Below are 23044 nucleotides of genomic sequence, written 5' to 3' on the forward strand. Positions count from 1 at the left end.
CAACATGTCAACACCTGCAACACATCAACACCTGCAACATGTCAACACCTGCAACACGTCAACACCTGCAACCTGTCAATATTTGCAACACGTCAACACCTGCAACACGTCAACACCTGCAACATGTCAACACCTGCAACACGGCAACACCTGCAACATGTCAACACCTGCAACACGTCAACACCTGCAACCTGTCAATATTTGCAACACGTCAACACCTGCAACATGTCAACATGTGCAACACGTCAACACCTGCAACATGTCAACTTTTGCAGCTTGTCAACATGTGCAACACGTCAACACCTGCAACACATCAACATCTGCACAATGTCAACACTTATGACATATCAACACCTGCAACACGTCAACACCTGCAACACATCCACATCTGCAACATGTCAACACTTATGACATATCAACACCTGCAACACGTCAACACCTGCAACACATCAACACCTGCAACACATCAACACCCGCAACATGTCAACACCTGCAACACATCAACACCCGCAACACGTCAACACCTGCAACATGTCAACACCTGCAACATGTCAGCATCTGCAACAGCATCTGCAACATGTCAACATTTGTAACGTGTCAACATCTGCAACATGTCAACACCTGCAACACATCAACATCTGCAACATGTCAACATCTGCAACATGTCAACACCTGCAACACATCAACACCCGCAACATGTCAACACCTGCAACACATCAATACCTGCAACATGTCAACACCTGCAACACGTCAGCATCTGCAACAGCATCTGCAACATGTCAACATTTGTAATGTGTCAACATCTGCAACATGTCAACACCTGCAACACGTCAACATCTGCAACATGTCAACATCTGCAACATGTCAACACCTGCAACACATCAACATCTGCAACATGTCAACACCTGCAACACGTCAACATCTGCAACATGTCAACACCTGCAACACGTCAACATCTGCAACATGTCAACATCTGCAACATGTGCAACATCATCTACAATATGTCAACATTTGCAATGTGTCAACATCTGCAACACGTCAACATCTGCAACATGTACAGCATCATCTGCAACATGTCAACATTTGCAACATGTCAACATCTGCAACACGTCAACATCTGCAACATGTCAACATCTGCAACATGTCAACATCTCTTTTTAATAGTATATTTTGATATTATAGTTCTTTATTTATTTGTTTATTTATTCATTCATTTATTTATTTGATTTCTCTCTACTCCACAAACACCTGCTCTGGATCAAACACCCACCTTTCAGATTCTTCCTCTTATAATAATGTGTGTGATGTTTCCTGCAGCAGTTTGATATGAGACATGATAAAAGTTTAATGTGGTCTCATTTTGCAGGAGTACGTGTCGCAGGTCCTGGAGCTGAAGCAGAGTCTGTGGATGGCGCTGAGTCGACCTCGGCTGCAGGAGACGGTCGGCGAGGACGGAAGTGTGGAGGTCACAGAAATATTTGATCTGACTTAACATGTTTGATTCATGTAGAAAACTTGTAAATAAATCTGTATTTTACACAGAGGAACAATATGACAGGAAGTTCACAGCATCCGCAGCTGACGTTTATTTGCATGAGTGGTTTTGTGAGCTGAGCTGGTGGAGATGGACTCTTCGTCTTCTCCTGATTCTAATGTTAAAACTACTCTCAGGTTTCTTTAATTAAAGCACCACAGAAGAAGATGCCACAACATTTACAGTTTACTTTCCACTCAGGTTTATTCTGCACAGATTTAAATACAATCACACCTACTGAATAAATAATGAGATCATCATTAGCTGCAGACCTACATGTTCAAACACATTTCTATCCTACCGACCCTTTCAGGGCTGACATCACCGTGACGTCAGTTTGTTAGTTGGAGGCAAAACACGACTCCCCCCACAGGGCTGTGGCTACATAGGAGTCTTAAAATGTCGTCTTGTTGAGTGCGCTCCGACATGAATATTTCCAAATGCACCACTCACATCATCCTCCTACATTGTCTAAAACAAGCCAACAGAACTTGCTAGCTAGCTCTAGCTAATGCCTGTGGAGAAATGTTTGGCCTCCAGCTAAGCCCCGCCCACCAAAAAACATCATACGGTTTACTAACAGCTAAAGGGTCTACATAAAGAGGTGATCTACTCGGTCTGTGTTTTGGAGTTGGGGCTCTGTTGCACTTTGGCCCAGCAGCTCGCCCGTCTGAAGCGGGACAGGTAGAACATGGGGCCGATGAACAGGCCGAAGTTTGGGAAGAGCAGCAGGACCTGCAGGACGGTACACTGTGTGGGGCTGACGTTCTCTGTGGACTGGGAGACGATCACAGACACGTACGGGACCAGAGCCACCAGAGGAGAGTACGCCACGACTGACGGCACCATCACCACCACGATGTTCTTCAGAGCACGTCTCTTAAGCGGCACGCTGGATCCTGAAGCTTCGCCCGGTCCACTCTGACACAACACCCACACGATCCCCAGCAGACACAGCAGCATGAGCAGGAAGAGCAGCGAGATGGTGAGGGACATGGACAGAGCCATGGTGAACATCTGGACGAAGTACCCCAACAGGGCCACGGCCAGGGTGAGTAGCCAGGCACAGGCACACAGCATGGCCCGGTACTCCCACCTCCCCAGCCTGATGTAGAGGACAGGCCGAGCTGCCGCCACGTAGCGTTCCAAACACATGAAGGTCAACAGCAGCGGGCAGCCAAACAGGTTGAGTGCAAACAGGGCCTCTCTGACGGAGCTGGTCATCTGAGAGGTCTCATGTAGGGTGGAGTAAATGTCTAGAGGCAGGCAGAGAGAGTACAGGACGTCCATGAGGGACACGTTGAGTCCCAGCACCTCCGACGCTGTCATGGCTCGCCTCCTCTTCAGCAGCAGCCACATCAAACCTGCATTAGCTGGGAGGGCCGTCACCAGTATGAAGATCTTCACCACTAACCAGCCCAGTTTACCAGTTTCCAGATGACACTGGGTCATCATCTCAGTGTAACTGTCCATAGAGGACAAGAGCATAGACCAGAAGTGGCTGAAGGAGTGGCTCCCGCTGATGGAGTGGTTGGAGCTGATGTTGGAGTCATTGACAGACGATGGAGGAGACGTTGTGCTGCTGTTTCCCATCACGACCAGTCTGAGGACGGAGGAAGAAAAGTTATTATCTGCACAGGAAATTAGCACCAAAAAACTAAACTCATTCACACTCTCATCATCATCATCATCATCATCATCATCATCATCTTTGCTCCTGTAGAGGACAGCCTTCAGTGCTTTCAGTGCAGCTAAAGAAGAAGAAAACGTCCATGATCCTCCACAACAAATACATTATAAAGGAATATCAAAGATAAAACACACCGTCATGTTTACACAGTGACAGAGTGAAGGGAACAAACACTGAAGGCATGAAGGTGATGAGTTATGATAAATTGACAGCATGAATTATTAATGTCGGAGCATCAGGTGCTCTGCAATTCATTTCATTTCATCTCTGTGATGCCTTTGAGGCGTCCAACAGCTCAGGACATCAGGGGCCATATTCACAAAGCTTCCTCGTACAAAGAGTTGCTCCTAGAATTTCCCCTTGAAGTTAAGTCTAGGTCTTTGTAAAGATAAAAGTTATTCACAAAACTTCTTCGACCTTAAAAGAGCTCCTGTGGTGAAAAACTGTTGGGAGCAGGGAGGAAGACTTTTCAGAGGCTTAAGAGTTTCTTAATCAGAGGAGAAAATGGTGGAAACACAAAGAGGTCGGAGAAATATTCTCCAAACTCTGGATGACAGTGAGTAAGTGAAATGCTACAGAATCATGTTTGTGGTTGATCCAAAGTCTACAATGGTTGAAATAAGGGTCCCTCAAGGAAAGGGTTGGGAACCACTGGTTTAAATACATGACAAGGAAACTGGTAAAACAAACTTCAACATGTCATCATAGGTTGAACCATTTCATTGTCCATCCCATATAGCCTGTCCATTTCTTTGGTGCAATGCATGATGGGATATAATGCTTCGTTAATGACAATCAGATACTCAGAGTCCCCTGTATAGGGTATAATAATTCCTACTATACATTTGGACAGCACTACAGAATGGCGACCTCACTATAGTGGACTATATAGTGGGTAGTTAGTGATTGCCGACACAGCCTTAGACTTTTTAATCCAAGTTTCTGGTGTTTCTGGTGGGGCAGGAAAATCACTTTCAATCACTGAAAATAAAACTTTGAAGTCTGATTATGAGATTATTGTTTTACATTCTGATGTTTTCTACACGTCACTCTTTTTTCTCAGTGTCGGTGGTTTCCAGTTTGGTGTGGAGGTTTGAGGAGGTTTGAAGGCGATGGACGAGGAGAGAGTGATTTACATATGATCTGCATACTTTCCCCTGAAACCCTCAAACTGTGAGTGCGTGACATCTGTTTTTACTCTCTGCTGATTTTCTTTAAAACAAAGAAAGTTGAGACTGAAAAATCCTGTCAGTTAAAAGAGATTCAATCTGAAATCTGTCACTGAACAACCCATCAGAAACCCAAAATAAAATAGAATTTTTAGTGTCTGTGTTTTATTTTTCTGTGGAACTTCATGCCCAGTTAAATGTTATTTTTATGTGCGAATTCAAACTCTGATTAGAAACATGTACGTCACATTTCATTAAGTTTTCCCTCCAAAAACTCCACATTGTAAATACTGTTACTGTTTTCTATTGTCTGATGTGTTAAACAGGTTGTTATCAATGATGATCAATAAGTTATATTTGCTATGAACAGAGTAAAGTGGAGAGTATTTCATGTTGTTCTGTGTGTTGATTGAACTGACCTTGAGGATGCAGAGGATGATGATGATGATGAAGATAGATGTCTGCAGCTCAGTGAGGAGTCTCTCTGCTCCTCTTCATCCTTTATAAAGACGCAGCAGACCCTCCCACCGCCCCGCAGGACGTTTGCATACAGACGCATTTGTTACAAAACAATCTTTGCGTCCAGCATGCAAATGTCCTCACCTCATATTTCTGAACGTCGTCAGTGTTAACCTGAAGCTCCCTCTGAGGGACGAGGCCTGATGATTACTGCTGATCATCAATTATCTCAGTGACTCTAAAAGACACAGAATGATCACTTCCTGTTTTATTGGACTGGTTTCAGCATGTTGTTTGATTTCTACACTCTGAACATGTTCAGTTTATAACCAGTCAGGACGCCATGATGACGGACCTGCTGTCTGTCAAACACAACTTTACATGTGTCACATACTCTATAATCAACACTCAAAGATCCTCATCTTCATCTTCATCTACCTGCCTGCTCTATCACTTTGCTATTCTCTCTGCACTCGACTACACCGTTCCCTTCACACCTCCCATCAGCCAACACTCCCTGCTCCCTGCCGCAGCCCATCTCCATTCTCCCTTAACCTCAGAGTAAATCTATTTTATTCTGTTCCTTACTGGAGTCTATATACAAACCTTGACAGAAAACATTAGTGAATTGTAACTGTCTGTTTCCCTTTTTCGTCAGCATGTATTTGCTCAAAAATTTCTTTAAACATATAACTTCTTTAACCGTTTGAAACTGAAGCAAATTGCCTTTTTTTCCTTCAAAAACATGGGAAAAAAGCAATGAGCAACAAAAGATGAAATGAGCCAAAAAATGAGTTAGCAAAAAGAGAAAATCAAAAACGGGAAAATTTGTTTAAAAAAAAAGAAAGAAAAAAGAAAGAAACAAACAAAAAAGGAAATGACTTGGAAAAAAGCTTGAAAATTAAAGTATAATTCTGCAACATAATTTTAAATATATATAATAATGATACTTAGAAATATAGTTTTTCCCTATCTTTCCCCTCCCTAGCCTTTGAGAAATAACTTACTAAATCTCTTAATTTTTTTGGCAAGTTGCTCATTTCCTTTTTTCCCATGTTTTTCAAAGACATTGCACCAGTTTGCTCAGAGGTCAAAGGTTTGAATACTTATGAATGGCGTCTGAAAACAGCACAAGAAAGGAGATATCACTCCAATTTCAAAGGGTTAAAGACATATATGACATCTTCTTTAAAGCCGCTATAAGGAACTTTTAACTGGATATGCAAAAGTCTCTTGTTTCTGCTGATGTCTGTGCGTGACCTACAACAGCAAATGAGACCATCGGTGTGCCGACGACAGGTACCAGCCAGGCGTCGACAGGGTCCAGCAAGTGCCGAGAAATAAAGAGGCGAGGCACCGCTCCATACTCAGTCCAAGAAGCCGTGGAAGTGCTCGCCAAACAGGCCTTCAGCCTTACCAGCCAACCGCTGCATTTACCCCGGCAGCGGTGGCGCTTACGCCGGAGAGGTGGAGCTGGGACGCGGCAGAGGTGGAGCTGGGGCGTGGCAGAGGTGGAGCTGGGATCCCCGATAGGAGCGGGGGCAAAGTTTTCCCGTCTTGTTGTTTCATTCATCCCCAAAGCAAACACATGTGCGAGCCAGGTAAGCGTCTTTACGACAATACGTGCTAGAGCTCATGGGAAATGTAGGCTTCATTCCGGCAAAACACTACCGCTTTTGTCCACAGGGTCGCCAAAATCAACTCAAAATGAAAGTTCCTTGTAGGGGCTTTAAATATATAATAACTTTTAAAAAATATATATATAATAAGTTTTTTTAAACATATCTACAATAACTTCTTTAAATATATATATAATAATTTATTTAAACTATATATCATAACTTCTTATAAGCTCCAGTCTGTAGGATTTAGTGACAGCTAGCAGTGAGGTTGAGAAATGAAACTATGGTGGCTGATATGAAAACTTGAATGTCTCTATCTAGAGTCAGTGTTTGGTTTGTCGGTTCTAGGCTACTGTAGAAACATGGTGGTGCAACATGGGGATTCTTATTTTCAAGTGATTATACACTCAAGAAAGAACCATTATTATATTATATTATATTATATTATATTATATTATATTATATTATTGTTTTCTATTTCTATCAACATAATCCCTATAAATCCTTCACACTGGACCTTTAATATATGTATATATTCACACACATATAAAGGATTTGAATGGTGTTGTGTAGTCTTGAGATGAGATGAAGACGACCATTTATCTTCATCACAACATCAGGGTTAAATACACATTTATGCTGTTTTATTTTGAAAAACCAACTGACAGCACAAAACTGAAGCAACATGACCGAAAGCTGCTCACGTCAAAGTTTGGCTCCGCTCTCTTCACAACGGAAAACATTTATTATTATTACCTGAAAGAAAGGATTTACAGCAGCAGCTTTTCACAACCTGGATCAAAAGTAACTGTTCATAATAATAATACTATCTATAAAGCATCAGTGAATGACGTTATTAAGCATGATTACAGCCTTTACTGACAGTTTATCACCCCTTTATTACAGCTGATTGATTAGGTATGGAGGATGGAACCTGCCAGAATCAACAAATAAATAAATTACAACATTAATACAAATAAATAAATAAAAGGGAAAACTAATTAGGAAAGTAAATAAATAGAGGAATTAATACAATGTCTATGTTTCTTTATAATATTATTTTTGTTACATTTAATGGCACGTTAAGAGTCATTTATTTATTTACAATTTTGGCAGCTTCTGTCCTCCACAGTTAGACAGCAACACTGTCATGTGGAATGTAGTAAATCTTATTTACACGTTTCTGTTACAGGTACGTGTCACTGATGTTTTGAACCAATCAGAGCTCAGAGAAACAAACACAGGTGTGATGTGATGTTTTAAACCAATCAGAGCTCAGCGGTGACTCAGGTGTGACGTGTCAGATGCCCATGTAGGTGTTCATCTTGCCCAGAGCGTCACACACGGTGTTGAGGTCGCTGCGCAGGTCCTGCACCACGTTCTCGATGCCGCGGGTGTCTTTGAGCAGGTCGATGCTCTGAGTGTATGGGTTGTAGTACACCGAGAACGGACGCTTGATCGTCTTAGCAAACTCCCTGTGAGGAGAGAGGAGACACCGTCAGCACCACGACCACGAGACAGGTTCCTGAACCTGACCTCTGGTCAGGAGCTGATACTGAGTCCAAGTTCAGGGACTCTCAGCAGGAAATAGCAGGTTCATTATCAAACATGAGAGTTTTAGTGCACAGGTGATATTCTGATTCAGATATTCAGAGTGTTAAATGTTAAATTACATCTCTCAGTAACTTTCTCAGTCATGCTGCATCTCTACATTTGATTTAATCTTGAAGAATCTAAAGCTCAGACATGTGCGCAGTGTGTCCGACAGTCTGTTCTCTAACAGATGTTTCTTCGTCTTCTCTTCAGGAGGAAATGGAGCAGCAGGATGTTTTAGTTTGACGGGGCAGACAGAGGGCGAGCTGACAGCCGGCTCTGAGAGCTGATCTGGGGTCAGTCTAATGTTCTGTTCATCTAACCATACTGATGTTAACACATGCATGAGCTCCACATCTTCTCACAGCTGAACGCAGCTCTGCTGACAAACTGAAGGTTTAAAGTAAAGTTCCACTGATTGTCACACACCTGAGTGTGTGAAATTTGTTCTCCGCATTTGACCCATCCCCTGAGGGAGCGGTGAGCAGCAGCGGTGCCGCGCTTGGGAATCATGTGGTGATCTAACCCCCCAATTCCAACCCCTGATGCTGAGTGCCAAGCAGGGAGGCAATGGGTCCCATTTTTATAGTCTTTGGTATGACCCGGCCGGGGATCGAACCCACGACCTCCCAGTCTCAGGGCAGACACTCTACCACAAGGCCACTGAGCTGGTAGTTGGTGGTTTAAATGAGGTTGATTATTAAATGTTCTGGTTCCCACACAGTGGAGCTGACAACATCTGGTTCTACCAGGTTCTGAGAGGCCCCAGTCTGCAGGTTAGGTTCCTGTTGTAGACCAGGACACTGACAGGAGGAGACAGGGATCAGACCGACGATCCTTAGATCTCTGAACCCATCACCCATCGGTTTGATGATAATTTAGCCTCTGAAGGCAACAGCTGATATTTCAGGAGTTCAGTGTTGCCAACCTGGTCTCACTCCGAAGTTGTCGAAATCTGGTGCCTGGGCAGTGGCTTGGGGTTTCAGACACTGACGGTAAAAGCCGTCCTTTAACTTTGTCAGGGGGAAACGTGGTGGGACAAGTACCAAAGTTAAAGTGGCGAAAGTCCAAGTAGGGTAGGGCAGAACGGGTGGTGGATGGGTCCAACTTTTACCCGGGAGAGCAGTGTTCACGTCCCGCAAGATTAGAAAGCCAAACCCTGTTCTTTTTTTCTAAACCCAACCATCAGCATCAGTTGTTGGAGGAAAAAAAAAAACACATAAATTTGCGTTGTATATGTATTTTGAAAGAAGACAATGCATGTAACAGGCAGAACATGACCAAATGTCGATATGTGATGGAGTGAGAATGTGTTGCGTTGGTGTAGCAGATATCTGAGGCAAGACTTCATCTGCACTGCTCACTGATTACTGATCTCTATCGGCAGATATCTGCAGGCAGATCAGCTAAAACAAAAAACTAATAAAAAGCCAATCTGGAATCCTTTACAATGTAAATTGCAGAATCTTTCTTGAGAGATTAATAAAAAGCTGATTGGTTATCAGGTGATGCAGTTTGCAGCTAAGTGTGAAGCGGTCAGGATGAGTGTCAGCACCTCCAGGTCTGAGGCCGTGATTCTCTGCCAGAAAACGCTGGATTGCCGCCTCTGTGTTTGGAGGGAGTTACTGCCCCAACAGAAGGAGTTTAAGTATCTTGTTGATGAGTGAGGGTAGAATGGAGGATGAGATGGACAGGTGGTGTTGTGCGGCGTCAGCAGTGATGCAGGTATTGCACCGGACTGTCGTGGTGAAGAGGGAGCTGAGCCAGAAGGCAAAGCTGTTGATTTACTGCTCCAACTACATCCCAACCCTCACCTATGGTCATGAGCTCTGGGTAGTGACCAAAAGAAGGCTTCATTTCAGAAGGCTGAAATGAGTTTCCTCCGTAGGGTGGCTGGGCTCAGCCTTAGAGATAGGGTGAGGAGCTCAGACATCAGGAGGGAGCTCGGAGTAAAGCCGCTGCTCCTTCACGTGTAAAGGGGTCAGTTGAGGTGGTTTGGACATCTGATCAGGATCCTCCTGTTAGAGGTGTTCCGGGCACGTCCCACTGGTAGGAGGCCCCGGGGCAGACCCAGAACATGCTGGAGGGATTACATATCTCATCTGGCCTGAGAACACCTTGGGGTCCCCCAGGAGGAGCTGGAAAGTGCTGCTGGGGAGAGGGACCTTTTTGGGGTACTTTGCTCAACCCGCTGCCCCCCCCCGTGACTCGGCCCCGGATAAGCGGATGAAAATGGATGGATGGATAGAACTTGTTCTTGTGTAACAATTTTCTTTTTGCCCTTTCTGATGTGTTTTGTCCCTCAGACAGTCAGACTGTGATTGATCCAGGGACCTACGGGTCACCTGAACGTGTTGTGTCTGTTGTTGTTAAGACCTCAGCGCGGTTAGTGGATAAACTGTATTACCAATACCAATAATTTTCATCATGTGTTGATGAGACAATAACTCTGAGTATGAACATGTAAACATGCAGTTTACAGGATGTTTTCTGTGCGAGCGTCACCTCATCTTCTCTTTGGCCTCCTCGAAACTCTCAGACACAAAGTAAACCTCCTGGAAGGTGGTGATGAGACACTCCTGGTTACAGGTCGTCTTCGGGTCGAACATCTTCACACAGGCCTCATCTGACAGGGCATGCTGGGAAACAAACAGCCAAACAGCAGCAGCATCTCTGACATCACCTCTGGAAATCTGTTTTTATGTTAAAAAGTCTGTTGTTGGTCCAAAGTTTCATTCTCTGTACTTTTATCTGTGGGGTTTTAATACAGTGTTTTAACGTTTTCATCATATTTCCCCATGTGAAAAAACTCTGTAATGTCGTTCTATATAAATAAAGTTTATGATTTGTATTAGTTATTGTTTCAACAGTGAAGAATTTGGGTTTTTCTCTCTTCTCTTTTACAGTAAATTATTATCTTTTTGTTTTAGACATTTGGTCCAACAAATCAACAAATCAAGACATCTCAATACATCTACACATGTACATATTTTTAACTATTTTGTGACATTCTGTAGACAATTCAACATTTTAAAAGAAAATAACTGACAGATTAATCGATAAAGAATAACTTGTTAGTGTGCGTGTGCATGTGTTACCCTCAGCTCTCCTATAGACGACAGTAAACCGGCTCCGTAAGCTCTCAGCTGACCATCCTGTTTGCAGAGTCCAAACTCGATTGTGAAGAAATAACACTGTTCAAAACACACAACACACAACACACTCATTTGAAGAGCAGAGTACCGAGGAGGAGTACAGTAACATGTTGTAATATATAGTTAGTTTATAGTTGTAAAGAAGTTTAATTTGCCTTATTTGGGGTAAAAATCTGCAAAAACAGACAAACTATAAAACTGCACATTATTTGAAACATAAAATGACATTATGTTGGAAGAAACTGACATTTGTCTTCATCCTAAAACCAGCATGGAGTTGAAGGATTTGACATCATTAAACTGATGCTGATGGGGCTCTAATGTTGTGTTCACTCTACTAGCAACACAGCAACAGGCTACGAGACATTTTCGATGGAAGTCGGTGACATGAGGCTGCAAACTGACGTCTGACGTGCTCCAGTGATGCAGTGAAGCGTCAACCAATCATATGTTTTTGTTTTTATGTTTTTAGCTGTAGTGCTGTGTTATTTAGCTCAGTTAGCTGATGCTATGCTAGCTTTATGTGCAGACAGCGATGCAATGGGGCAGGAACATGTGGTGTTAAAAGGGGGCTCACACACTGATCAAAAACAAGGATATTTTCTGACCAGATATGAACATTTGATGATGTGCGGTTGAGGTGCTTTGAGGCAAATAACAGGCACACAAAAGCCTGTGACAACGAAACTACGTCAACGTAGCTAGTCATGCTGTTGTGTTGTTGCTTGTAGTGTGAATAACTGAGGAGAGTCACGTGACCAGATGTACCATCAGACACTGATATTATCATTAATATGAGGAGCAGCTGTGACTCACTGTGGCCAGTTTCTGAACGTCTTCATCAGTCGCTCCAAGAGAAGCCAGACCGATCTCCTGAGAGAACTGAGCGAACTTTGGATCAGCCAGCAGAGGAACGTGACCCAACAGCTCGTGACACGTGTCCCTGCACACATGACATCAGCATGGCATAAGCATATCATGAGAACATCAGTACAACATCGACACAACGTCAGAAGAACATCAGGAATATGAATTTTTAACCAACATCAGCAACAAGAAGACATGTTTCCCTGACGTTAGCATGTAGCTACATGTAGCAGTGTATGTAATGTAAACAGTTGCAGTAGTGTGCCTGGAGCCTCCATGTGACAGCTTAAGACGTCCTGATAGCTGTCTGAAGGTCTCTTTATTTTTGTTTGAACACTGACTGAGAGTGTGTGTGTGCAGGTGTACTCACGGCTCAGGTGTGTAGAGCGGGTCGGTGCTGTGACGAACGTACTGAGTGCAGTTAAACACTCTGTAGGCCAAACCAGCCAGGAAGTCTCTGGGAGACAAATAACCTGCGACCGGTCGCACCGTGAAACCAGACCTCTCTGAAACACACACAGACAGTCATCAGTTGTTATTATTGATTATAGATTATTTATACTGACATAGATTCACATTTCCATTAAACAAAGTCCCTCTGAGAGCACAGACGTCCTGCAGACTCTGATTAATGTTGAGACAAACCTCTGAGGAACCGGGACACGTCCTCCAGCTGGGGGATGTTGTCGTCACGGTAACCGCAGTGTTTGCTGAGCAGCGGCAGGTTCTTCAGGTATTCTCTGCAGGCGTGAGTCGGGTACAGCTTGGTCAGCTCTCTGAACACCACCCCCCACGTCTTCACCTCCTCCTGGGTGTACTCGATTCGAGGGATGGGCTGCCCGCTGAGGAGCACGCACATACGCAGCTGAATGTTTACATGTGTTTACATGTTTATGCTGTGTCACCTCAACCATGTACTGTCTGCCTGCCACTCATGTTTCAGGCCACAGACTCTCTTGTTCAAACTGTTTACAGTGACGTTTAGACGAAGACCGGTCACTTTGAGTCAAACTTTGGTCCTTTATGTGTTCACTGAGTTTCATTCTACATGAAGTACTAAAAACGTGTTTGAGACGTCACCTGAACAGAAATTTCAACCATTAAAAACCTGGGAAAACTTCATGATACTTACAATTTATAGTTCATGGCCACTTCCACAAAGTATTTCCTCCTCTGACGGTAAACTTCATCCTTAAAGCCCTGACAGGGAGGAAGAGGTCACAGAGGTCAGCTAGAGACATAAAAGACTCATCCAACCATTTTAACCTTTATTAACAGAAGACGTGTCATATTTTCAGCTTCACAGAGTCATGAATGTTGTCTTCAACCTTCCTCTTACTCCTCTCTGACACACTCCTTCAGTTTAGAGTCACCTCTGTTGGAGTCTTTAAAGAACCACATTAAAATAAAATAACCACCAGTAATTAATGTGATTGATATTAAGCATTAACCAGACGAGCAGACACTGAGGTCCTGACCTTTTCTCCCACAGTTGCAAACCCACAGTGAATATTTGATAGATTATTCCAGTTTTAGCAAAACATATAAAAAAAGAAGGACTCAGTATTTCTTCACCTTAATGTCAGAGTCAGGAAATAAAGAAACACTCTGGAGCTCATTACAGAGAGAAGAGAGACAGAGTTTATAATCTGCTGGTTGATCAGACCAGGGGTCGGCAACCTTTACAATCAAGAGCCATTTTGGCCAAAAAAGAGATTACTAATAGATCTAAATGAGCACAAGGTGGCTGCTCTGCAGTGGGTAATTTATGATTATTCGGTATTTTAACTTTGCAGCATTGCCAATGAAAGCAAACAAAACCCTAACAGAGACTCAAGACTATTGTAGCCATTGCTAGTGATGTTTTTAGAGGAAAAGGCGCCACGCCACGCCACAGACGTATGATGCACATTTTAACTGGCATAGTGTATAGGCTGTGTACAGGCAACACATTTTTACAGTTGAAGAATGTAAGAATCAATTTAGGCCTACAAAATAAGTAAAAATCAAAGTGTTTAAAAAAATAACCGTTATTCATTTGCATAATTTTTTTTTTGTCAAAGCCACATAGAGCAACTGGAGAGAGGCTAAAGAGCTGCATGTGGCTCATGAGCTGCAAGTTGCCTTCCCCTGGATCAGACTGATGGAGTCATAACCTTCTCGCATCCTCCTTCAGTTTGTCTGCTTTGGTTCTTTATACTTTGATAATATGTTGTTATATATTGTTATAATGTTTTGTGTGTTCTGCTGGACAAACAATCAACCTTCAGCTCTCGCATATGAAACATGTAACACGTATATAATATAATGTACAGTATATATAATATGGTATGTTAAGGAGAACTCACAGGATGGTCAGCGTCCAGCTCTGATCCGTACATCAACACTCTGTGAGAACACTGATCCAACTCAGCGATCTTCATGGGGAACCAGGGAACTTCGTCTCCATCTGATCAACAACAACAACAACAACAACAACAATAACACAGATATAAGTTAACTCCTGCACTTTGGTCCTCAAACTACATCAAGTTTATGGTGATTGTTCAGTTAAATATATTCAGTGAGAATCTCTGAGGTCCAGTTTGGATGTTTGTGTTTATGATAAAAGTGAAATGAGAATAATAATGACTGAACATCAGGACACCTCAGAGGGTTTGATTGATCACAAATATCAGAAAGTGTGCACAGGTACAGCTCAGGTGCTCCTACCTGCCTCAGCTGACCACACGTGTGCAGGTGTGTTGAAGGAGATGATGTTGACGTGATCTTTGAGAAGCTGCAGCAGCTCGTTGAACTCTTTTTTACTGCAGTTGCAGTCGGCATAGATCTCCACCTCGTTCAACACTCGCTTTGACATCCGAGACTCGATGTGGCTCAGGTTCACTCGCTTCTCCTGCAGATTAAATCAACATCAGACGTCACTATAATCAATAATCAATAATAAGGGAAGGTGTTAATAGGAAACAGGAAGCAAAAGTGTCACCTGGAAGAGTCGCAGAGCTTTGACCAGACAGCCAACCTCATTCTTCAGAGAGAACACCACCGCCGTCTTCCCACTCTCTTCAGCGCCCTCTTTGTCCGGTGTCTCATTGATGGGACAGAAGGACGGACGCCTCGACTGAACACAGACAACATCAACAACAACACATAGTGTAAACAGACTAAACAAACACTTTTGGGAGGGCTCAGTTAGTCATCAGTAACTTCACTGATAGTCAGTGAGTCTCTATATGTATTGAAAAGGGTTGCTAAATTAAGTAGAACATCTTAATTAAGGGATCCACTCACAGAGAATCTGATCTGAGCCTAATGCAGTGTCTCATGAGCCCATCTATTGTGCATAGGAGGAGAGGAGTGCGTCCACTTAAGGAGAACAAGTCTCCTGGTGAGTAAGGTGGTAAAAGCAAGGGTTTGTTGTGCAGTCTTGGGCATATTGGGCACAGAGGAGATTCTGAAGAGGGGCTTAAGGTCCAACTGTGCCAAATCTTCTAAGGTATTCTAAAGTTCTCTAAGGTGTTTTTGAGATATTGCGTTCTCAAAAGGAGACAGATGTCCTTGACCGCCAAAATCTGATCAGTTCATCCCAAGTGGCAAAGGCTGAAAAATGAAGTCAACACTGAAGTGCCAAAAAGTGCAGTTCATCAAACGGCCACTTGAGGCTGGCTCCAACACAGAGTCAATCCCCAGAGACCCCCATGTTACAATGCCCAACTGTACAGCAGAAATAAACATGTTTACAGCCTGGTACAAAAAAGATTTTGGTCTTACAGCTAATTTCAACATCCATGACAGCTGTACAGCGGGATTTATTTTTATATAACTCACCGGTTTACATTTTATCAAGGCCCAAAGTTACACATATTTAAGGGCATGGCTGTTTTGTGTGACAAGCTGTCTGTGAGGCTACGGTCTGTAAAAGTCAGACCCACCCCTCGCTGCTCCAAAGCTCCAACCTCTTGTGCAAATATGGTCACTTCTGGCTCCAAAAAGCCAAGATGGTGACGGCTGAGAAGCTGACCTCAACGCTTCAAAATGGCAGTCCATAAACCAGTTGTTGGTGTCATGGAAGCTACAGCCATTATTTACACAGTCTATGGTTCATACTTGAATCCAAGTCAACGAAAATGAGATAGGTGAGGTGACCTTGACCTTTGACCTATGACCACAACAATCTAATCAGTTCATTGCTGAGTAAAGTAGACGTTGAATTTGAAGCCAAATTTGGATTGCATTGCATTGTAGAATGAATGAGATGGACAACCTGAAAACATTACGCCAGCGCAGAAGCATATAAACAGTTTCATGTAAGGTGACACTTGTCAAGCTCAATAACAGAAACCAGAGTGAAGCTCTTCTCTCACACTGACTGATGAACCTGCAGCATGATGACCTTCTCCTGATAGTTATTAGTATTGTAATATGTTGCCTGGTTATTCGTGCAATCAGAAAATGTGTGGTTCGATCTCTGGCTCCTCCAGCCTGCATGGCGAAGTGTCCCTGGGCAAGATACTGAACCCCAAATTGCTCCTGATGGCTGTTCCATCGGTTTGTGAGAGCATGGGAATGGTTACTGAGTAGCAGGTGGCACCATGTAGCCTCGGCAACCAGTGTGTGTATGGGTGAATGTGGCGTGTAGTGTAAATAGCACTTTCAAGTGCAGTCCATTTTACCATTTATCAGTATGTAACCTCATACTATTAATTTCCATTTCTCATGACACTGATATTAAATGTCGCCTGTTGTTAGCGACAGAAAAAAGGTTCGTAATGTGAAACAATGTTTGACCAAAGATGAAAGCTGTAACCATTTGAATTATAAAGAAATATATTGAAATGACAGCTGATGTAGGTCAGTTTATTGTCCATGTTGTCTTCACACAGTCTTCAAAAGAGAGAGGACAAACAGACACAACATCAACAAACAACATGTTGTAAACAAACGTAAATGCAGACAACAAATCACAAGGTTCTCTGAAGAATATATGAAATAAATAAACCCTAAAACCTGTTCAAAAAAAATACTGTTTTCTTTATATGTTTTTATCTTCTGTTGATTTTCTTCCTCCATCTTTGTTTCTATTGTTTTATGTAAATCATATTTGTGTATCAGGTTGTGTTATTAATTAATCATTGGTTTGCTAAAGTTTCCACTGTAAACGTAAACACAGTGTGATATGCGAAGCTTCATGAATGTAAATATGGAGCTGATGTATTGATAAGCTTCAGCATCAATCAGCTGTTATCTGCTGTGGACACACTTTAATTTCCTCTCAGCTGCTGTCAGACGTCCGTCGGTGTGACTCATATCGACGGGATCATCAAACACTTTGTTTCCTCAGAGCTGAAACCATGTTCGTTACGTGTTTCATCAGCGTGAAGGAAAAGATACCGTCAGCTGTTGATTGCTGAAATAATAAATGATTTTGTGCTACAAAAGAAAAGGTTTAAAATTATGACAGGAATTTAAACCTCAAGTTTTAGATGTTTTTTATTTCAGCTGAACATCAATTGTTTGTTTTGAAGTGTATCAGGGTGTCTGCAAATACCACACTTAAATTTAAGCCTTTTTAAAACCTTTTCAAAATATTTTCTAACAAAATTTAACACTGATTGTTTGATACATTATCTTCTGCTGACTGAAGCATTGCAGCTGACTATAAAGGTCAGTATTTTATATGTGGTCCTGTGCAGTCAGAGATTTTCTGTAGGTGACATGGTCATTAGAGTGAGTAAGGTTCCTCTACAGGTAATGAACGTATAAAGTAAAAATACAGTTTTAGTAAGGAGACCTCGGGGCCGCCCCAGAACACGCTGGAGGGACTACATCACCCGGCTGGCCTGGGAGCGCCTCGGGGTTCCCGTGGAAGAGCTGATGGAAGTGGCTGGGGAGAGGACTGTCTGGGCTTCTTTGCTGAGGATGCTGCCCCCGCGACCCGGACCCGCATAAGCGGAGGACGACGACGAGTACAGTTTTAAGTACAGCGGAAGGTTTAAAGATTTAAAGTGGACTTTTATACAGAAGAGCTCTACTTATTTTGACAAAAAGAAATTAAAAGAAATGAAATTAGATCAAATATTTGGGGCATTTACGACCTCTATGTAAAGCTATTAAATGACTTGAAACGTCTTTCATTCATTAATTTACTTATCCTGTTAGGGGTCGCGGGGGAGCTGGAGCCTATCCCAGCTGACATTGGGTGAGAGGCAGGGTACACCCTGGACAGGTCACCAGACTATCACAGGGCTGACACATAGAGACAGACAATCATTCACACTCACATTCACTCCTACGGACAATTTAGAGTCAAATTTAGAGTCACCAATTAACCTGCATGTCTTTGGACTGTACAGGTTAATTGGTGACTCTAAATGAATCCAAACAGAGAGTAGAAAGACAGAATCTCAAACTTTGTGTACCTTCAGTCTGAACACCAAGAAAACCTGCAGAGGAAGAGGATGATGATGAAGAGGGGTACTCACCATCTGCCCCCCGGTGTGTCTCTGCTGCTGCTGGTGGAACATGGCCGAGTCCAGGGACAGCCCCCTCTTGGACCAGTACTTGCTGGAGAACATCATCATGGCTGGCTGCATGCGGGGCACCGGCTCCATGGGGCCGGGCTTCATCACATGGGACGAGGCCATGGGGAACCAGTGGGTGTAGGAGTACCAGGGCTCCAGCCTGACACCTCACTCTGACGCTCCTCACAACGATGCTGCACTCACACACTGTGTCGGCCCGACGCCGACCCCACACTGGCACGCCTCCTCTTAAATACTGACACAGGGAGGGAGGAAGGTGGGAAGAGGAGCAGCTCCTCCTTCTGCTGCTGATACACTGAAGATTTCTCTCCTGAATAAACTTTATAAACATTCATTCTATACCTGCAGAATAAAAATACAGATATTATGATGAAATTAAAAAAAGACATTAAAAATAAACAGACTGTAAAACAGGTATATAATGTTTACTATGTTCACCTGTTGGCATCATGCTGACATCTGACAGGACCATAAACAACAGAGAAGTAACACACACACACACACACACACACACACACAGCTGATTCATGAGAGCTCAACAGTTCAACATTTACTTCAATCCTCCCTCTTTCTCTCTGAGTCACATGATCACACCAACTACACTGTAATGTCTGTACACTAAACATGAAGCTAGTTAGCTTAGCATTAAGACTGTAAACAGAATGATCCAGCTAGCTTATCTTAGCTTAGTTTAAAGACTGGAGACAGATTAAAACAGCTAGCCTATCTTAGCATAAAGACTGTAAACAGATTGAAAGAGCTAGCTTAATTTAGCTTAAATACTGGAGACAGATTAAAACAGCTAGCCTATCTTAGCACAAAGACTGTAAACAGATTGAAAGAGCTAGCTTAATTTAGCTTAAATACTGGAGACAGATTAAAACAGCTAGCCTATCTTAGCACAAAGACTGTAAACAGCTAGCTCAACTTAGCATAAAAACTGTAAACAGATTGAAACAAAGGTCTTAGCTTAGCATAAAGACTGGAAGGGGATGAGAACAGCTAGCTTAGTATAGCATAAATGCTTGAAACAGATAGCTTAGTTTAGCATAAAGCCTGTAAACAGCTGGGAACAGTTAACTTAGCTTAGCGTAATGACTTGAAACGGCTAGTTTAGCATAAAGACTGGAAACAGCTCGAAACAGCTAGCTTAGCATAGCATAAAGACTTGAAACAGCTAGCTTAGTTTAGCATTAAGACTGGAAACAGATCGAAACAACTAGCTTAGCATAGCATAAAGACTTGAAACAGCTAGCTTAGTTTAGCATTAAGACTGGAAACAAATGGAAACAGCTAGCTTAGCTAATCAAGAAAGACTGTCAACAGGGGCAAACAGCTAACTTATGTTAGCATAAAGTCTGTAAGCAGATGGAAAAAGCTATCTTAGCTTAGCATGAAGACTGTAAACAGCCTAGCTCTGTCCAAAGATAACCTCCCAGCTTCTCTAAAGCTGATTAATATGTTATATTTTGGTTTGACTTTTGTTAACAGTAACAGCTAAAAAAAAAGTTTTATGAAAATCATTTTCTTTTTCAGCACAAATTTTACTGTCAAATTATTGACAGATAAGTGGCCTAAATTTTAAAAGGATGTTGCATTTATTGTGTCACATGACATTTAGCAAACAGACCAGATTTAAACACAAAAAATATGATTTTAAAATGAGATAAAAGCTCAGTTTGTAGCTGTAAAGTGTGAAGCAACTTTTCAGAGCTGTTTTTTAATGTGCCTCATTCACAGTGAGCTGTGTGTGTGAGTTCTCCTCAGCGAGCTCTGATGTGGATCTGTCTTCATGATTTTTCTCTGCTGATGTTTTTCAGCCTGTTTCTGTGGTTTTTCCTTCATGACCATGTTTGTGTTGTTTCTATAATGAGCGTCAGACGGCTGCTCTGCTGAGCCTCCACCTCGCCTCACTGAGCTCACTGTGGGCAGGTGGAGCTGAGTGACAGTCCCTCCTCACAAAGCAGCCTCCACCTCAATAAAAGCCTCTGAGATGGAGACTGGATAAGTTGCTGCTATCACCTGCCTGCTCACTCAATTTCCTGTCAGACAGGAAATGAAAGAGCGGTGAGCGGGCAGGAGGAGCTGCGGCTGCTTTCTTCTTGCTCTGATGAAGAAGCTTTATGAGCAGATAGCAGGTGATACCTTTCCTCCGTCTCCTCGGCCTGCAACGCCAAATGTCTTCCATCAAAGGAGGAGGAAGAGGAAGAGGAGGAAGACTCGTCCATCACACACATGAAAGCAGCTTAAGTGACATTTGGAGACGAGCAGCTCCTCACTCAGTCTGACATTTAAATCAAACAAAATCATGTGAATATTAATGATTGTTTTGTCTTCTTTAATATTGACTTTTATCTTCTCTAACACTGTCGATGTTTCATGTTAGTATGTATATTTAATGTTGAGGAGTTTCAGCTCACACCATCGGGTCCTTTAACTTCACTTGTTTGTCTCCTGCAGTAAAAAGACAGCATCAACATTTTGTCTGTGTCTGGAGTTTTATGTTTGTACGTCTGTGTCAGTTCACACTCGGATCACACTCTGAAACTGACGGACTCCACAGACTGTTGGGGGCTTTGGATGTGGTTTAAGGGATCATTGGTTTGTGGACTCTTGTTTTGAAGCCTCAAGGTTGTCATTTTGGTCATCGCCATCTTGTCTGTTTGTCTTTGTTTTGTTGTTTTTGGAATGGGCAGGAGGGAGGTTATCTGTTGATGTTTGTCAGGATGTGAATCATTAGTAAAAGAGTGTAAATGTTTCTTTAACGATTTTCTGTGTGTGATGATTTTTGGATGTATCGTGATGATGGCTGAAGAAGGAGATGTGAGTGGCATCAGTCTGACCTCAGGTCAGGTTCAGAAATAATGGTGTGTGAGTGAGGGTAGAATGGAGCGCGAGATGGATCAGCGGTTAGATGCGACTTCTGCAGTGATGCAGGTGCTGCGCCTGACTGTCATGGTGAAGACGGAGCTGAGCCGGAGGGCGAAGCTTTCGATTTACTGGTCCATCTACGTCCCAACCCTCACCTATGGTCATGAGCTCTGGGTAGTGACTGAGTTTCCTCTGTGGGGTGGCTGGGCTCAGCCTTAGAGATAGGGTGAGGAGCTCGGACATCCGGAGGGAGCTCGGAGTAGAGCTGCTGCTCCTTTGTGTTGAAAGGGGTCAGTTGAGGTGGTTTGAGCATCTGATCAGGATGCCTCCAGGGCCCCTCCTGTTAGGGGTGTTACGGGCACGTCCAACAGGTAGGAGGCCCCGGGGCCTGGAATATTTTTCGGTGGACATTGGATTCTTTGGCTGTGTTGAGGCGGACATATTTTGCTCAGGCACCATAGTGGAGCTCTGTAAATGTGAGAGTTTAAATACAGCTTACATAAAGACGCTGTGTCATCATGAACTGACTATCTGAATTCAACTATTGTCACATTTAAACCTGTTCAGTGACCTTATAGCAACACGAGATGAAAACAAAACAAAGATTATTGTTGAGATCATAAAGTTGTTCCTGTGAATTTCATCAAAAACAAACATACAAAACAAGGAGCTGAGATGCTAGACATGATTTAACAATGAGAAGTAAAAGAGCTCCTGAAATCCTTTCATTGCCCAAAGTGACTGATTTACACAAAGTTTAAACCTGCAGCAGAAACATGACAGAGCTCTGCGTCGTCATCATCATCATCATCATCATCAATGTGTGAGCTGCGTCAGATGAAATCAAACCCTGGACTCTCATCACTGCTGCTTCACATTAAACACTTTAAAACTGGCTTTTATTGTGAAGCAGCCACAGGACGCTCAAAGTGTCAGAGGTGATGGTGGTGGTGCACACCTTTATCTCCATCTCCACCTGTCACTGAGTGCAGGGTGAAATTTATTATTAAAGCAGCCTCAGTTTGTTTGGCTGCTCTGTAAGGGTTAGGGTTAGGGGGTGTCTACTGCAGTGTTAAAACACACCTGCTGTTTCATTGGGAACCACAGGTGTCAACAAGCAAGCCAGGACTGAGATCTGAAGGACTGTAAAGAGATAAGTAGTATTACAACCTGAGTCTTACACTGTCCCTGCTGTGATCACATGACTCTGTGACGTTAAAGGTGGGGCGCTAAGTGCCACAAAAGTTTCATTTACCTGTTTGGTTTATAAAATTTAATCCAGAAATATATTCTCCCTAAAAGTCACGTGACTGACAATAGATACATTTGTTCAAATTGTAAAACAACATTAGAGAGTGCCATAATAATCACAGTAGTCTGAAACCTCCTCAGTTTGCTGAGCATTGATGACATATATCTGAGGACACCCGCTAGCTTGCTCCAGTATGTGTTCACTAGATGCTAGGGAAGGAGTCTTGCCTTGCCTCTGTAGGATCCTTCCTAGGAAGGACTCGTCCTACCTAGGAAGGATCCTTGACTTTG

General features: G+C 42.9%; 2 protein-coding genes across 3 annotated transcripts; both read right to left on the reverse strand.

Moving 5' to 3' along the window:
• Positions 1-1709: 1709 nt before the first annotated feature.
• On the reverse strand, positions 1710-4879 carry LOC117262863 (uncharacterized). Its single transcript, XM_033636026.2, has 2 exons — positions 4813-4879; positions 1710-3137 (listed from the first exon to the last, which is right to left on the reverse strand). Exon 2 carries the CDS (start codon positions 3125-3127, stop codon positions 2144-2146), a length of 984 nt encoding a protein of 327 aa, XP_033491917.2. The 5' UTR covers positions 3128-3137; positions 4813-4879; the 3' UTR covers positions 1710-2143.
• Positions 4880-7096: 2217 nt separating this feature from the next.
• Positions 7097-18878, reverse strand: tph2 (tryptophan hydroxylase 2 (tryptophan 5-monooxygenase)). Of its 2 annotated transcripts, none has more exons than XM_078167671.1 (11): positions 18572-18878; positions 15076-15210; positions 14802-14985; positions 14438-14538; positions 13222-13289; positions 12735-12931; positions 12460-12595; positions 12039-12165; positions 11166-11261; positions 10573-10706; positions 7097-7949 (listed from the first exon to the last, which is right to left on the reverse strand). In XM_078167671.1, exons 1-11 carry the CDS (start codon positions 18731-18733, stop codon positions 7775-7777), a joined length of 1515 nt encoding a protein of 504 aa, XP_078023797.1. In that variant the 5' UTR covers positions 18734-18878; the 3' UTR covers positions 7097-7774. The 2 variants fall into 2 exon arrangements, with proteins under 2 accessions (XP_078023797.1, XP_078023796.1); XM_078167670.1 differs by having other exon boundaries at positions 7647-7949; positions 10573-10760.
• Between the last annotated feature and the right edge of the window lie 4166 nt (positions 18879-23044).

This window comes from Epinephelus lanceolatus, chromosome 5 (genome assembly GCF_041903045.1).
Source record: "Epinephelus lanceolatus isolate andai-2023 chromosome 5, ASM4190304v1, whole genome shotgun sequence".
NCBI classification, from domain to species: domain Eukaryota; kingdom Metazoa; phylum Chordata; class Actinopteri; order Perciformes; family Serranidae; genus Epinephelus; species Epinephelus lanceolatus.